The sequence below is a fragment of the Myotis lucifugus genome, unplaced genomic scaffold (assembly GCF_000147115.1).
Source record: "Myotis lucifugus unplaced genomic scaffold, Myoluc2.0 scaffold_769, whole genome shotgun sequence".
Taxonomy (NCBI): domain Eukaryota; kingdom Metazoa; phylum Chordata; class Mammalia; order Chiroptera; family Vespertilionidae; genus Myotis; species Myotis lucifugus.
The window spans coordinates 179,152-195,493 of record NW_005871817.1 but is presented as its reverse complement, the minus strand read 5'-3'; the positions used below and the strand labels follow the sequence as shown (position 1 = coordinate 195,493).

At 50.3% G+C, this 16,342-nt stretch overlaps 1 protein-coding gene across 1 annotated transcript in view; it reads left to right on the top strand.

Annotated features, from left to right (window-relative positions):
• PRDM11 (PR/SET domain 11) overlaps window positions 1-16,342 on the top strand; it is a 51,306-nt gene that overhangs the window by 11,460 nt on the left and 23,504 nt on the right. Inside the window, exon 5 of the mRNA XM_023746951.1 lies at window positions 10,238-10,305. Coding sequence (XP_023602719.1) covers window positions 10,238-10,305 — 68 coding nt within the window. The remainder of the gene's footprint in view (window positions 1-10,237; window positions 10,306-16,342) is intronic.

Below are 16,342 nucleotides of genomic sequence, written 5' to 3'. Positions count from 1 at the left end.
CAGATTGTTTGGCCTATGGCATGCCTATGCGCCTGTGGGTATCTGTATTTTCTTTGTCTCTTTGAAACACTGGGAAATGGTTTATTAGTGCAATGGCCATGATGTTTCTTGGTCTTTTCTTTGCCCAAATGCATCATGTACATGTTAAGTTTGCATTGGTTCTTTCTTCACAGGCTAATGTTAAGCAGTAATAACTGGTGTTGTACAGTCAGCTGCTACTGTGTAACAAGCCACCTCCAAATTCAGTGGCATGGAACAGGAGTCAGCCAACTTTTTGTGTAAAAGGCCAGATAGTCAATGTTTTAGGCTTTGTGGACCATGCAGTGTATTGTCACAACTACGCAATTCTGCCATGGTGGCGTGAGAGCAGCCACAGGTGGGGCAGGTTCTAGTGCAACTTCATTGATGGGTACTGAAATTGGAATTCCAAATAATCTTCACACGATGAAATTGTCTTCTTTTGATTTATTTTTAACCATTTGGAAATGTACAAACTATTCTTAGCTGGTGGGCTGTACAAAAGCAGGTGGCGGGCTGGATTTAGCCTGCAGGCCATAGTTTGCTGACCCCAGTGTAGAACAACAATCATTATTCCTGCCCATGTATGTGCCGTTGACTGGCTCGGTGGACTTAGCTGGGCGTGGCTGGGCCGCTCTGCCTCCAGCTTCAGTCCAGGGAGTGTGGCTCCTCCTGGTGGAGCTAGGTGTGCTCCACGTGTGCTGGTTCTGGACTCATATCATTGAGGCATTCCTATCTGGGGCTGGAGATTAGGCGCTTGAGCTTTGAAGTCCTGGCCCCATGATTAGCTGGGTAGCCCTGGACAAGTCACCTGGCTCCCTGGAATAACGCTTCTGGCAAAGGCAGAGGCCCTGGAGGGCAAGCCCATCCTCACAAGCACATTTCAAGTCTTTGCTTGCATCATGTGTGTTAACATCCCATTGGCCAAACAAATAATCTGGCTGAATCCAAGGTCAAGGGGCAAACTACTGCAGAGTCATCCATCCGGCCAAGGGTGATAGGGAGGGGCAAGAACTGGGGCCAAGAATTCAGTCTACCACAAGTGCCAACTCGGTCACAGCACAATACTTTTGCGTGGATGGAAGTCTCATGGTTAGTCCCTTATGTTGATATTTTTAAATGAAAACATTGAATGAAAAATTCTTAGAACTTTCAGATCTTGAGACTATATCCAAAGACCCTAGGTTGAGAAACAATAATTTCTAATAAACTTCCTAGCTTTAATCATAGGGAATTTGGGGTTTTCTCGTGTTTGAAAGTTCCTCCAGTAGAGGTCTTATCTGATCTACACCCCTGGAGCCTATTTCAGAACCCCTAAACCTCGGTTGGTCCTCAGCAAGTGCTAGGTCGGGTTGTTGCATGATGATAACACAATAGCAACAATAGCTGCCATTTATTGGGCATTAAGAGATTTGTGTGTCTTTTTAAAAATCCTCACAAGCATACTATGAGTTAGGTACTATTGTGTTCCTGGTACAGATTGGGAAACTGAGGCTTAAAGAGCCAGGTGACTTGTCCAGGGCTACCCAGCTAATCCAGGGGCCAGGACTTCAAACCAAAGCTCAAGCTCCTAATCTCCAGCCCCAGATATGAATATCTCAAAGAACTTGGTCCCCCCACTCATGTGGGAACCTCCTGTTTCTCTAGCGAATACTTTTCAGGCCAAAAATATAAGATTGTTTCTTTTTTCTTATCTGATTGCTGCTGGTGAATATGTGGCAGATTTAATTTTTTTAGCAGCTTTATCGAGATATAAGTCACATACCATACAATTCACCTATTTAAAATGTATAATTCAGTGGTCTTTAATATATTCATATATATGCAACCATCTTCTTAAGAAGAAATGCTGTCTTTTAGCTGTCACCCCATCTCTTCTCCCCTCCCTCCCAGCCCTAGGCAACCACTAATGTACTTTCTGTCTGTATAGATTTCTTTGTGCTGTGCATTTCATATGAATGAGATCATACAGTATATAGTCTTTTGTGACTGGCTTCTGTCACTTAGCTTAATGTTTTCAAGGTTGTAACATGTATCATTTTTTCTGGCCAAATAATATTCCATCTCATAGATATACATTTTGTTTATCCATTCATCAGTTGATGGGCTGTTGGATTGTTTTCACTTGTTAGCTATAATGAATAATGCTGCTATAAACACTTGTGTACAGGTTTCTTTGTGGGCTTATGTTTTTATTTCTCTTGGGTATATACCAAGGAGTGGGATTGCTGGGTCACGTGGTAACTCTGTATTTAATCATTTGAGGAACTGCCACACTGTTTTCCAGAGTAGCTGGACCATTTTACATTCCTACCAATAATATATGAGGGCTCTGATTTCTCCACATCCTTGCTGACATTTGTGGTTATTTGACTTTTTAATTCTAGCCATCCTAGCCTGTCCATAGACAGCAGGTTAGGGACTCAGATCTGAATCATCTCAGAGGTGTCCCTACAGCTTAAGTGTTCCTGTTTCTGGGTGTAGCAGATGCCAGAGTTCAAGTTCAAATTCAGGCCAGCCTCTCCATCTCTCTGCTTCTCTGTTTGCTGGACTGGGAAGTAGCTGGAGAACAGAAGTGATGCTGTCTGCCTCCTGGGGTTCTGGGAGGAGCATCTGAGATGTGAGGTACGAAAGCACTTTGTCAACCATGAATGGCTTCACAAATCATTTTTGTGAGCGCTCTGCTCTAAGACGAGGTGTAGGGCTGAAAATCAAAATGTTTTATGGGTTTGATGGATTCCTGGAAAGTTGCAAGCAAATCAGGTTTTTGAAAATCCAATCTCCGCTGCATTCGGTTATGTCATCATTTAGGAGAGGCCATCAGTGAATCCTCGATTGCAGCAGACATTCTGTGGCAAAGCAGAATATTCCTCCTTATTAAATGCATGTTCACACAGCAAATTTGCTCAAACCAGAGGAGAAGATGGGAGTTCACAGAGGATTCCAGGACATTTCTGGTTGATTCTGACAAGGTCATTCGGGGAGCTTGCGGGTAGCATCCCTCACTCCGCAGAGTGCTTAAGAGCACGGGCTATCCTGGCAGAGACCTGAGTTTGAACTCCAGTTTCCCCATGCATTTCCTTTGTGGTCTCGGGCAAGTTACCTAGCAACCCTGAACCTCAGTTTCCTAATCTATAAAACGGGGATGATAATAGTAGCTACTTCATAGAGTTGTGAGAATTCACGAGATAGAGTACTTGGCACCATGGAATTGCTCTATGAATGGCAGCTTTGATGTTTTAGTATTGATGCCTTTATTAAATAACACCATGGTCAGGATGAACATTACGGTTCACATGGACCATGCTTGACCCAGGGGGCTGAAACTCATGCTTTCATGTTATTTTCTGAGGATCTGTTCACATGCAATCTTAGTGTTAGACAGACTTAGAGGTTGTTTAGGACAGATTTGCATTCAGTGGAGAAATCTTTCCTTCAGCCTCAGACTGAGGTCACCCAGCTACTGCTTAAATTCCTCTGGTAACAAGGAGCTCACCACCTCACAACACCATCTTCCAAGTGCATGCTGGTCCTGGTCCTGCCTCCCCAGTGTGGCAGTCCTTCCTACACTGATGATGGCTCTGCTTTCTCTGGCCTCTTCTTCTCTAGGCTAAGGGATCCCATTACCATGCTGACCATCCTTCTCTGATCAGGTCCAGGTTGTGAAAGTCCTTCTCGCATCTCAGTTCTCAGAGCATGGGCTGGTCTCAGAATTGCCAGGCTCAGAGGGTCCAAGGAGTTGAACTCCAAGGATAATAAAAGGGAGGACTCTGGGAATCCAGGCTTCTGGGGGCTTGGTCCCAAGCATCTGGCCCTGGGTGGCCAGGATCATCTCAATCCAGGACTGAAGGACCATATCCTGATCTCCATTTAGGGTAGCCTGGGCTCATCCCTGACAAATGACATGGTCTGCATGCCCTGTGTGATCCTGCCAGTTGCTGCTCCCTTTGCCTAGAACACCCTGGCCCTCCTCTTCTTCCAGATCTCAGCTTAGCCCTAGCTGGTTTGGCTCAGTGGATAGAGTGTTGGCCTGTGGACTGAAGGGTCCCGGGTTCGATTCCAGTCATGGGCACTTGCCCGGGTTTCAAGCTCAATCCCCAGTAGGGGGTGTGCAGGAGACAGCCAATCAATGATTGTCTCTCATCATTGATGTTTCTATCTCTCTCCCTGTCCCTTCCTCTCTGAAATCAATAAAAATATATTTAAGAATATTTTAGGGAAATAAAAGGACCTCAGCTTAGATTCCACATCCCCAAGAAGGTCCTCAACTGACTCCCAGGTACAGGGCTGCAGCTTAGAGTTCCCATATTCCACGAATTCCTCACCACAGTACTGACCAGGTGATATCACAGTGTATCCCCCTGGACTGTGAGTTTTGTGAGAGCAAAGACCTTCTCTGCCTGGATTACCATTTCATCCTAAGATCCGTGGCTGCTTCCTCAGTGATATTTATTGAATGAATGAGTGCTTAATTTGAGAAAAATCCTGCTTGGTGGGAAAGATAAGCCAACAAACATCCCTCAGTTAATCTCCGGATCTGAACCCAGCAACAGAGGTCGTAGGCAGCTCCCAGGTCCCACACAACTCCCACCCAGGCCTCTCTGCCAGTTGACGCTGCAAAAAAGGCTGATTACAACATCCCAATATTGAGCTACAGACATCCCATCGCTCAGAATTAATTATAACTAACATTTGTTCCCTTCATTAATAATCACTATCTTGATCATAGTGCTAATAGTAATCATTTGTTGAGTGCCTTCTACATCAGTCATTACAGCAGTGCTGTGAGGTTGGCTTTTAGTCCATTTTATAGATAATGAAACTGAGGCATGGCCAGTGAAGTCACCTGCCCAAGGCCGCTCACCTGTAAGTGGCGGGGGGGGGGGGGGGCTGAGGTTCTAGCCAGTTCCTCTGGCTCTATGGCTTGTATCACCCATACAAGGTATTCCTGCACTTGGCTTCCAGGTCTACAGATGCTTCTCATTTGCCCCTAGGAGAGAGAGGAGTAATCAGAAAATGATGATGGATAGGGATAAAGGATGGGGTTCTATGAGATTCTAGGAGAGGGTCCTTGAAGACTGGGGCATTGTCTGGGGAGCCTGCTGGGGAGGGGAACTGAGCTGTATGTTTTCTCTTGTTGTCTGAGAGTTTTAAACCACAAGGTAGTATCCTATATAATAAAAGGGTAATATGCAAATTGACCCTAACAGCAGAATGACTGGTCGCTATGACACGTACTGACCACCAGGGGCAGATGCTCAATGCAGGAGCTGCCCCCTGGTGGTCAGTGCACTCCAACAGGGGAGCTCTGCTCAGCCACAAGCCTCTCCCTGGGAGTGCTAAGGATGTCCGACTGCGGCTTAGGCAGGGAGCAGGCCTAAGCCAGCAGTTGGACATCCCTCGAGGGCTCCCAGGCTGCCAGAGGGATGTCTAACTGCCAGCTTAGGCCCAATCCCCCAGGGAGCGGGCCTAAGCCAGCAGGTGGATATCCCCCAAGGGGTTCCGGACTGCGAGAGGGCACAGGCAGGGCTGAGGGACGCCCCCCCCCCCCAAGTGCACTAATTTTCATGCACTGGGTCTCTAGTCCTATATAATTAAAGCCTAATATGCTAAGTGTCTTGTCGGCCGATTAGCTGGTCTACCAATCAAAGTGCAATATGCTAATGGTATGCTAAGGCCGCTCAACCACTTGCTATGATGTGCACTGACCACCAGGGGGTAGACTCTCCAACGAGTAGGTTAGCTTGCTTCTGGGAACTGGCTGATCAGGACTGAGCAAGATGGGCCAGACATGCCCTGGAACTCTCCCCCGGTCCCTCCCCAGCTGGCCAACCTCCCGCGTCTCTCCCCGGCCCCAATCATGCACCGGTGGGATCCCTCAGCCTGGCCCATGCCCTCTCGCAATCTGGGACCCCTCAGGGGATTTCAGAGTGCTGGTTTCAGCCCGATCCCGCAGGCCAGGCTGAGGGACCCCACGGTGCATGAATTCATGCACTGGACCTCTAGTAGTCTCATAAATAGACAAAGCAAAAGCCTCATCGCCCTCATCTCTTTCCTTCACTCCAGAGGTAGAGTTGAGAGTTCGAAATGTATCTTCCAGCCATTCAATGCACATATCAACAGAGGCATAACGGGGTGCTGATAAAGGCTTAACAACCTGCCAGCGAGGTTATATGTCCCAATTTTCTGGGTTTATGTAAATGCTCCCACCATGGCTGATTTCAAGCTGCCAAGATAAAGGCACTACAATGGCAACTATTACATAGTATTTCTATTGTATAGGTACAGTAGATGCCAATATCTTCAAGAACATAGATCATAGTAAAATGTAGGAAAATTATTAGGGAAGTGCTAAGCTTTGAGAGTTTACTACCTTTTAAAAATATGACTTTCTGAATTGTAAATTTAGATAATTTAATTTTATAATGGCTGGTTTTAACGACTGGTTCGTGAAACTCCGGAATATTTTGCAGTTGTCTCTCATAGGCAGTACAAGCCAGCTCCAGCTCAACACTCATTTCCTTTTTACTAAAATAGTAACATTCTTCAAATTTTTTTCTTTAACTTGCTTTTTATTTACAAGATTCTTTACCCAATAATTCATTCACTCAACCAATATTCTACCAGGTGCCATGTGCCCTCATGAATGCAATCACCATGTGCTTTGCCTTCATTAGCTTATGGTCTAGTGAGGGAGACAGTTTGTTACCAAATTGATAAGTAGATAAACACCATCAATAACAAAAATGCACCTTGTAAGTAGGTCTCTAACAAGATGTAACAGGACAATGTCATAGTAAAAATGCTGAGTCCGTAGGTGTATGGAGGTCAGGGTGTGGCAGGGTGGAAACTCCTTTCAGTTCAGACCAGAAGGAGCTTCTAGATGACAGGAACTGAGACCCAAAGGATGAGAAGGGACCAGCCATGCAAAGTTTAGTGGGAAAAGGGGGCAGAGAATATGTTCCTTGGAGCCATTTTTGTGAACTTTACAGACACACAGAACAGTTCTGTCCATTGCTCTTAGAACAGTCCTTGTAGAGTGAAAATCGGGAGGCTCCCTACCAGCTTCAGAGTGGGGATTACCCTTGGGAGGAAGGAGAGAAGGAGAATGAGTTAGAGGCAGTGATGGTCTTCAACTACATCTTGGTATTTTCTTAAAGCGAGAGGAGGGAGAGATTTGGGACAAATTTGGGTGGTGGTAATTTTCCTTGGCTCTAGCTGGTGGGTACCAGGCTATCAGCTGCATTATTCTTTATAATTTCTGATGCTTGAAATATTTTGTGATTATTATTGTTTTAAGAATGGGGGGAAAGAGGTGGTAGGCAGCAGACCCAACCAGTGTAAAGGTTCACTCTCAGATCATCGTGGCAGCAGAGTGAAGGGAGAAGAGGCTCGAGAGAAGCTAAGGAGGTAGCCAGGGACCAATCAACTGGGTCTTGAAGGCTATGACCCTAAGTCCGAGTTTTATTGTAGGTGCAGTGGATGCCACATTGAGCTGGAGAGAGACATGTCTGATTTATATCGATAAATGATTCCTCTGGCTGCTTTGAGGAGAATCGGTGGAGAGTTAAGAATGGCATCAGGGAAGTTATTTAGGATCTCTTGCAGTTGTCTAGATAAGAGCTGGTGATGGCTTAGACCAGGGGGAAGCAGGAAGCTGTGGAGAGGAACATTTTTGAAACCTGGTTTGAAGGACTTGCTGAGGGATTAGATATTGGGGGTGGGGCAGCAGGATTGAGAGAGGGAGGGATGAAGGGCAACTTTCTTTTAAAAAAACACACACACAATTTTATTAAGATACTAGAGGTCTGGTGCACGGATTCATGCACCAGTGGGTCCCTTGGCCTGGCCTGTGCCCTCTCACAATCTGGGACCCCTCAGGGGATGTCGGACTGCTGGTTCCTGCCCAATTCCCATAGGCCAGGCTGAGGGACCCCATCGGTGCATGAATTCGTGCACCAGGCCTCTAGTATGCATACAAGATGTTTCATTAATTTCTTTCCCCCTTCCCCTCCCCCCTTCCCTCTGAGATTCATCAGTCTGTTCCATGTTTCCATGCCTGTGCATTGAGCATCTGCCCCTGGTGGACAGTGTGCGTCATAGATACTGGTCGAAAGGTCGCTTAGGCTTTTATTTCTATAGAATCTAGACCTCGTGAGGTGGCTCTGCTCCACTGAGTTCTCAGAGAACCAAGCTTGATCTAGCTCATCACTCCCTTTATGCTTGGATTATCCTCACAGTTCAAGTTGGTAGCTAGAGCTCCAGCTATCACATCTGCATTCTAGGCAGCAGGATGGTAGAAGGGCATGTATCAGTTGTCTTTTGAAGAAGTTTTCAGGACGCTGACACATGACACTTTCACTTACATTCTATTGGCCAGACCTTAGCTAGAGAAGAAGTCAAAAAATGTATTCTGTTATTACAGGTAGCCAGGTGCCCAGCTGTAATTCTGGGGTTTTGTTACAATGGGGATAACAGATAATGAGGGATAATCAGCAGTCACGGGCTTATGATCCCCTCCAAGAAATAAAAGAAGGAGAACATCCATTAAAGAGATCAAGACAGTGGGTCTTTGTTTGTTCATTTGAAAAACTTTGCTCTTAGAAAGACATCTGTAAGAGAATGAATAAACAAACCAGACTAGATAAAAATGTTTGTAAATCATATATCTGATAAATGACCTGATTCCAAAATATGTATTTTAGAAAGAGAGAGGAAGAGAGAGAGAGAGAGAAATACATCTATTTGTTGTTCTACTTGTTTATATATTCATCGTTTGATTCTTTTATGTGCCCGGACTAGGGATCAAACCCACAACTTTGGTGTATCGGGATGATACTCTAACCAACTGAGCTACCCAGCCCGGACCCAACATATATTTTTTCAAACTCTCAAAATTCAACAATAAGAAAAAAAAACCCACAATTTAAAAAATGGGAAAAAGATCTGAACAGACACTTCTCCAAAACAGATATGCAGCTGACAAATATGAGATTACAGAGGCCATAAGGAAACTGTTGGGGGTGATGGATGTGTTTGTTTTCTTGGTTGTGATAATGGATGCATACATTTCTGAGAACTTATCAAATGGTACATTATATGTCAGTTACACTTCAATAAAGCCGTTAGAATAGGAAAAAGAAGGAACATGACGTGAAACAAAAAGGCAGAGTAAGAAAAGATGGATGTGAAATAAAAACAATTAAAAATTCTGAGAATGAAAAATATTCATTGCATTGGAAGTACTCATTGAAAAGGGAAGGAGAGAAAGGAAGAAACTCTATAGATGGACAACCTCTGGACTGGGTGCAGTTAAAGAGAAAATTAGTGAATTGGGAGAGAGGTTGAGAAATTTTCCCAAAGTATTGTCCAGAAAGAGAAAAACATGAAAGGGCAGTTAAAAGACATGGGGAATAGATTGAACTACTCCAAAATATGTTCAATAGAAATTATTCAACAGGAGACTGGAGAAAATGATTGCGAAGCTATACTCAAAAGCATAACAGCTGAGAATTTTTCAGAATTAAAAAAAGAGATATAAGTCCTAATCAAATAATGTGCTTGCTCATCAAGTAATGCGCACATTTTATAAAAGTGAATCTCTACTTCAGGACCACATGGTGAAAGTACAGAAAATCAAGAATAAGGAGAAAGTCTTAGAATGCACCATAGACAGGTTATCCTCAAAAGAACCTTAGACTAAGAGTGGGCTGCTGCAGAGCCCATGGCAGCCTTCTTGACAGTCTTCAGAAGCGCTGAAAAAGAATAAAACTTCATCTGCTTAAAATTGCCTACCCAGCTGAACTCAGGAATGATGATGAAAGAATGACAGTTTTACAGAAGGTAAAGGGGCCCAGCCCAAACCCGGAGGCTCTTGAACATTCAGAGATTTGGGAGAGGAGGAGCCCTCTCAAACCACATATGTCTAGTCCTCCAGAGAAAGCCTCTGTCTCCCACAGAAACGAGAGAGAGAGAGAGAGAGAGAGAGAGAGAGAGAGAGAGAGAGAGAGAGGGAGAGAGAGATATGAATTTTACTGCTGCTGGCTCAGGCCTGGGTTTCAGCCCTGCAGCAGTGGGGGCGCTGTGGCGGGAGGGCAAAAGGAAGTTTCTGGATGGTAGCAGATGGAGCCAGGCCCTGGGCCCTGGTTTTGGGAGGAGCCCAAGAATATGAGAGCCCCCTGTAGAATGGCCCATTCTAGACTCCTTCTCTGTCTTCCAGATTGTGGACAAGAACAACCGCTACAAGTCCATAGACGGGTCAGACGAGACTAAAGCCAACTGGATGAGGTGAGTCCTGCTCTCTGCTGACTTCCCGGGAGACTTGCCTGGACTCTGGAAAGAGACAGGGGAGATGCTGGGCCTGTGGGGTTTCCAGTGGTGGGGACCCCCAAAGGCACCGGGACTGCTGTTTGCAGGGTTTGAGATGTGTCTAGCTCTAGGCGACCCTCTAGCTCCCCCAGTCTTCCATCAGGGGGCTCTGGAGGAGGCCTGTGGCCAGACTGGTGGGATACAGGGACCCCTAGAGATGGGGTCTGGCGTACCCAGGCCCCTGGCTCCTGGCCGCATTCCCTCCACCCAGGGCTGCGCCGCCTCTCGCAGGGCAGATCCTGCTGGAGTGGTGCAGGACTCACCCAGGGCAGCCACCGCAGTTGTCTCAATGGCTCCATGGAGAAGGAGGCTTCCGGCAGTTTTCAATGGTGCTTGAAGCCCAGGCATGAGCACTTCCAAGAGTGGTTTTACTGTGGTCCGGTGTTTGGGACAGAAGTTTGCGCCAGAAGGATCCTTTATGGCCAGCCAAGGAGAGCAGGCGACTGGCCAGGGTCGCCCAGAGGTGGCTGAGCTGAGCTGGAACTCTGAAGGCTCCCCTTTTGGTTCTGTGCTGCTGGTCTGTGCCGTGTGCCGGGGCCCCACCCGGGGGGTCTGTGGGAGGGTGTGGGAGGTCTGACTTGCCTTGTTGCCCTTTTGGTGGCCTCTCTCTGGGACTTGGGGGTGGTGATGGAGGTTTGGATCTGGGTTGGGAGGGAAGGGAGGCCTCGGATGGCTGGACCCAGGCCACAGCCACACCATGGAGGGGGCCCTCTGTGGGCGTCTGTGCAGTTCTGTAACTCGTGGAGACTGGGGGCTGAGAGTGTGCTTGGAGGAAGGGCAGTTAGGGACTTCCTAAGAGGAAGTTTGCTGTACTCAAACAATGAGACTTTTCAAGCAAATGAGGAGTAATTGGTTTGAGGTGGGGAGGGTGTGACATTGTCTCCGGTCCCCTCTCTGTGGCTTCACTGCGCCCCTGTGCTCCCACCTGAGCCTCAGCCACGCCCTGAAAGTGGCTCCAGGAAGGCAACCCACCCTCCTGACTTTCTTCTCCCCGACCGCTGGGTGCAGTCAGCTCAGCACATGCAGTTTACCGCCCGTTCCTGAGCACCTACAGGGAACCAGAGCCTGTACCAGGCGCCCTGCCCTCCCAGGACACACCTTCCACCACAGAAACTGCTCTTTCTGAAACCATGTGCTGCGGGGCCCAGATGAAAGAGGAGGGGCCTTTGAACTGAGCCTTCGAAGGGGCCAGGCTTTCGTTTGAAGGCACAGTGAGCAAAGGCATAGCAGTGGGACCACACGTCCGCTGAGCCATCAGATGGCTGTGTGGCGCGGGCCCCTGGCCTGTGCTCCTGCCCCTGTTGCTGTAGGGGCTGTCGGCGAGCGAAGGAGAGTGTGTCTGAGACAGTCTGGTTCAGGCCTTCCTGCACCGTCACTTCAGACATTTTGTTGGGAGGCGCTGATTCTGTCCCACTTTCCCACCTATCTCTGGTCTTGCAGCTGGGGAACGAGGCTTTACCACAATTCCAAAGCAGGGGTAAAGTCTGAGCTAAGTGAATGATCACCTGGCCCCCCAGAGAGTCTGACTTACTTGGGCTGGGATGGAGCCCAGGGCACCGGTGTTCTTTAAAGTTCTCCATGGTAATTCTGATGCGCCACTAGTGTTGAGAACCACAGCTCTGTACCAGTCTTCATGCTTCCTGGGTAAACTGAGGCTCAGAGCAAGGCAAGGGCATGTGGTCAGTGGCAGAACAAGGTCATGGGGTCAGTGGCTGACCCTGGACTTGTGGGCTAGTGTTCTTCCTGCTTGTGCACAGCAGCATGGCTTCCTGAGCCCTGTGGGCGGCTTCTGCCGCCGCTACCTTGCGGTGTGGGATCTGTCCTGTTTCTGCTCCAGGCCTCCTTCTGATCCAAGATACACCAGGGTAGTCACCGCTGTGGGTCCTCATCGCATTGAAGGCTCCAGGAGTCGGTGGGGCTCGGTGTGTGGCCGTTGCCAGGGAGATGCCCCTCTGGTGGTAGTTGGAGGGGGAAGCCAGTTCATCCTGGGAGCTTCCTCCCCCCTTAGCGTGCAGCTGCCGTCTGTGCAGCTTTCCCGTTTGCAGACACTTCAGGTGCACTGTCCCTGCCTCGGGTCTTCTGAGGATCTAATGGAGTTTCTTCAAATACGCGGTGGGCCGGGAGGAGAATGGGCACCCACCTAGTGAGCGCTGCCTCTATGGCAGCCCTGTGCTAGGCGCTCTGCAGTCATGAAATCGGCGGGCTGTTTGGCCCCTGGGGTATTGGCAGTCCCTTCAGGCATGTTTGGCTGTCACAACTCTAGGGTGGATGCTGCTCAGTTCTCTTGGGCAGAAGCCACAGATGCTGATTAACTTCCTATACTGCCCAGGGCACCCCTCCCCCACTAACAAAGAAAATTTCTGCCCCAAATGCCAACAGTGTTGAGATGGAAACCCCCTGCATGCAGTCCTTCTGGCAGCCCTGGGAGGTGGCACTAGATGCACCACCCTTGTTTTACAGAAACAGTTTGCAGAGGAGACTGGGCCTCTAGTCCCAGGTCTGTCCAAGGGCAAGGCCCGGCCTCAAGGGTCTTTGTGCTCCTGGCCTCTCGTTGAAGCTTCGGCAGCAGTCGGAGAAGTGAATCGGGTTCCAGGTCTCCCTCCATACCCGAGTTCTTGTGTTGGATGGACCTTTTGGCACTAGTTAAAGGGCAGACAGAACCACACGGTGGAGACTGAGTTCAAAGCCAGAGCAGGCGCCAGGCCAGAAGGGGGAGGGGCCACGCTGTCCCCTTGCCCAGGGCCCCTGGCTGCTCTATGCAGATGGAAGCCAAGGTCACTCCTGGTCTCCATCGAAATGGAACTCGCCGTCCAGTGGGTGCTCATGGGCTCCTCACATCCTACCCATGAGCTGCCAGAAAGCCACAGGCGCCTACATGCAAAAGGAGCAGCTGCCAGCCAGCGCTCCCGTGGGAGGGGCGTGGGGACCTAGTGGGGACTTGGGTGCAGGGGACGGGGCAGAGAGCCCTGGGACAGAATAAGCTCTCTGTGACCGTACCCTAATTCTGAGCATCACCAGCAAGGCCACAGACCATGAAAGGCCACTGTGAATAGTTTCCCTGTTTAATTATTCTTCCTGCCAGCCATGCATAGAAGCAGTGGCCTAATCCTAACCCCTATAGGCATCCTCTCTTCCTGTTCAGGGCTTTAAAGCTCTCGGACACCCCAGTGCCTTTGCCCCCTTGGAAGAACCCCCTCGGTCGGTGCGGTTGTTATTCCCTTTCCGGATGGGGAGAGTGGGCGGGGAGAGGCTGAGTGACTGCTCTGGCCCGCACAGCTGAGAGGTAAGGCCCGGAACCAGAGGCGGGCTCAGCCCAGTGCTCCCACCTGCGTGCGCCGTGTGGCTCCCCTCCTTCCGAGGAGTAGCGCGAGGACCTCTCGGTAGGAGGAGGGTGTAGTGGTGGTGAGCTGGAGAGGGCGCCCAGGTGCCTCCTGGCTCCCCAGCTGGGGGCCGGCATTAGGAAGGAGGAGGACCACCCACGTTGACAGTCATTTACCCAATTGTGCTTTGTGGGATATTGCACCCAAGGAATGTGGCACCCCTGGCCGATCGTAAGCGGAAGCCCAAGTTCTCCAAGGAGGAGCTGGACATTCTGGTCACCGAGGTGACCCACCATGAAGCTGTTCTCTTTGGGAGGGAGACCATGCGGCTGTCCCATGCCGACAGGGACAAGATTTGGGAAGGCATAGCTCGGAAAATCACCTCCGTGAGCCAGGTCCCCCGCTCCGTCAAGGACATTAAGCACAGATGGGATGACATGAAACGGAGGACCAAGGACAAGCTGGCCTTCATGCAGCAGTCCCTGTCAGGCCCCGGGGCCGGGGGCCGGGGCCCTGCCATTGTGCTCACTGCCCACGAGCGGGCCATCGAGTCAGCGCTGCTCTCGGCCCGTTCCGGGCACAGCTTCCCCAGGGCAGAACTGGATGGCACCGACAGCCCTTCGACCAGCTGTGAGTACCACCGTCTCCCCTCCCCAGGCTCCTCCCGCCTGCTCCCTAGCCTCCTCCTTGGCGGTTTCCCACTCACTTGCCTACTCCTTCTCTCTTCTGTCCCCCTCTGATTCGCCCATCTTTCCATTCTTCCCTCCTCGTCCCACTCTGTCTTCTCCACCCCTTTCCGTTCATTCATTCTAGAATATTTCCTGAACTCTGCGCCAGGAGTTGTGTATAAAATCTACACCGGTCCTGCTCTCGGGGAGTTCCTAGACTCGTGGGAATAGACAAACTTTAAGTAAATAATCGCACAAGGAAATTTGTAACCAGGGAACGAGGGACCAGTACAAGGAGTCCTGAGGGCTGACTTCATGGGTGCGTGACCCTTGCCATCACTTGTAACCGGGGCTCCGAGCTGGGTTAAATGCTCCGCTGTTCCCTTCCCAAAACTCATAATAGTTTTTGAACACGGCGCCCTGCGTTTTCATGTTGCACTTGGCCCTGCAAATGATGTAGCAGCCTGAGAGCAAGCGGGGTGGAACAGGCTCTCCACCAGGGGCTGGGGAGGGCTCCCGGGAGGGACAGTGCTCTGAGATGCAAAGGGTGAGCAAGAGTTAACCAGGCCGATGACTGCGTGGGGCGCAGAGGGGAGGGAGCGCCTCACAGGCGGAGAACAGCATGTACAAGGCCCCGCATCAGGAAGGCGCTTGGCACGTTCCAGGAACAGAGAAGAGCCAGGGAAGCCCAGTGGAGCAGGCGAGGGGGAGGGGGTGTGAGAGGAAGCCAGCCAAGTCTTCAGGGCCCAGGCCATGGAAAGATCAACCCTCTCTCTCTCTCTCTCTGTCTGTTCCTAACGTCTCTATTTCTGTGTTATTTTCTGCCTTCTCCCACTTCTCTCTGCACTCTGCCTCTTGCTGCCCGCCCTGAGGCTCCCCAGGGATCCCTGCCTCTGTGCTCAGTGGGTCCCCTCTGAGTCCACACCACCCTCGTGTCCCTTCTACCCCCTCAGCACGTGTTTCGCTCTCTCCCTTCTGCTTCCTGTGTCTCAGGACAGACTTTGACTCCAGGGGTTGGGGTGTTGTGTCTCTTGGCCCAGCCCTGTGTGTTTCTAGCTGGGGCTCACCAGAAGGGGGGGCAATCGAGGCCCTTCTGTGCTGGAGCTGCACCCCCTTCAGTTCTTGCTACTGCACACCCACCCCCCCCTTCCGCTCCCCACCTTCACCCTCAACTTATAGTCCCAACTGGAGGCCATCTGGCCTCTGAGAGACGAGCAGGGCAGGAGAAGCCGGCCAGCCCACCGGAGGGCGGTTCACAGACCCGGCCTTCCCTTCCCAGGCCCCTTGCTATTGGGATCTGCTAATTTCCTGTTTGGCTGGGGCTCCTGACAGGTGGCCGTTCAGACTCAGATTTTTAGGGCTGAGAAGGAACGTGGAGACGGAGTCTGACTTCCTCGTTTCCCAGATGAGGAGGCATCTGAGCTCCAGAAACAGGGGGGTCCCCAGAACCAGGACTCCAGCCCGGATCTGCCAGCTCCCTGGGTATCAGTGTTTTGTTAAATTCCAGGACAATTCCATCCAATTATGAGAAAAAGAAGGGGGCCCAGCACCCGTTAAGTTTGTTGCCTAAACCCTGCCCTGTTCACCCCTGTCTCCCCAAGAGGGAAGGTAACGAGGTTACCAAATGTGAACTGGGCTGGGCAGGGGGCCCGGGACCCTCCACTGCAGGCGGGGCCAGCCCCCGCTCCTTCCCCACCAGTCCACCAGCTGTTACAGCACTTGGCCAGGGCTCAGTGGAATGGGGCCCTGGAAGGGAGGGGGCAGCACCACCTCAGCCCTGCCTGCTCCTTCCAACCCTGCCTCGCAGAACGGTGGCCGGATTCCAGGGGGATGGCTGCTGTCCCACCGAGAGAGACAGGGAGGCACTGCTCTTACTGTGCTGGCCCAAGAGAGACCCCAGGGCCCTGGGGAGGCATCCGGCCAGGGGCAAGATGAGTCTGTCTGTCCTCCCATCACCTCCGCTGGGAG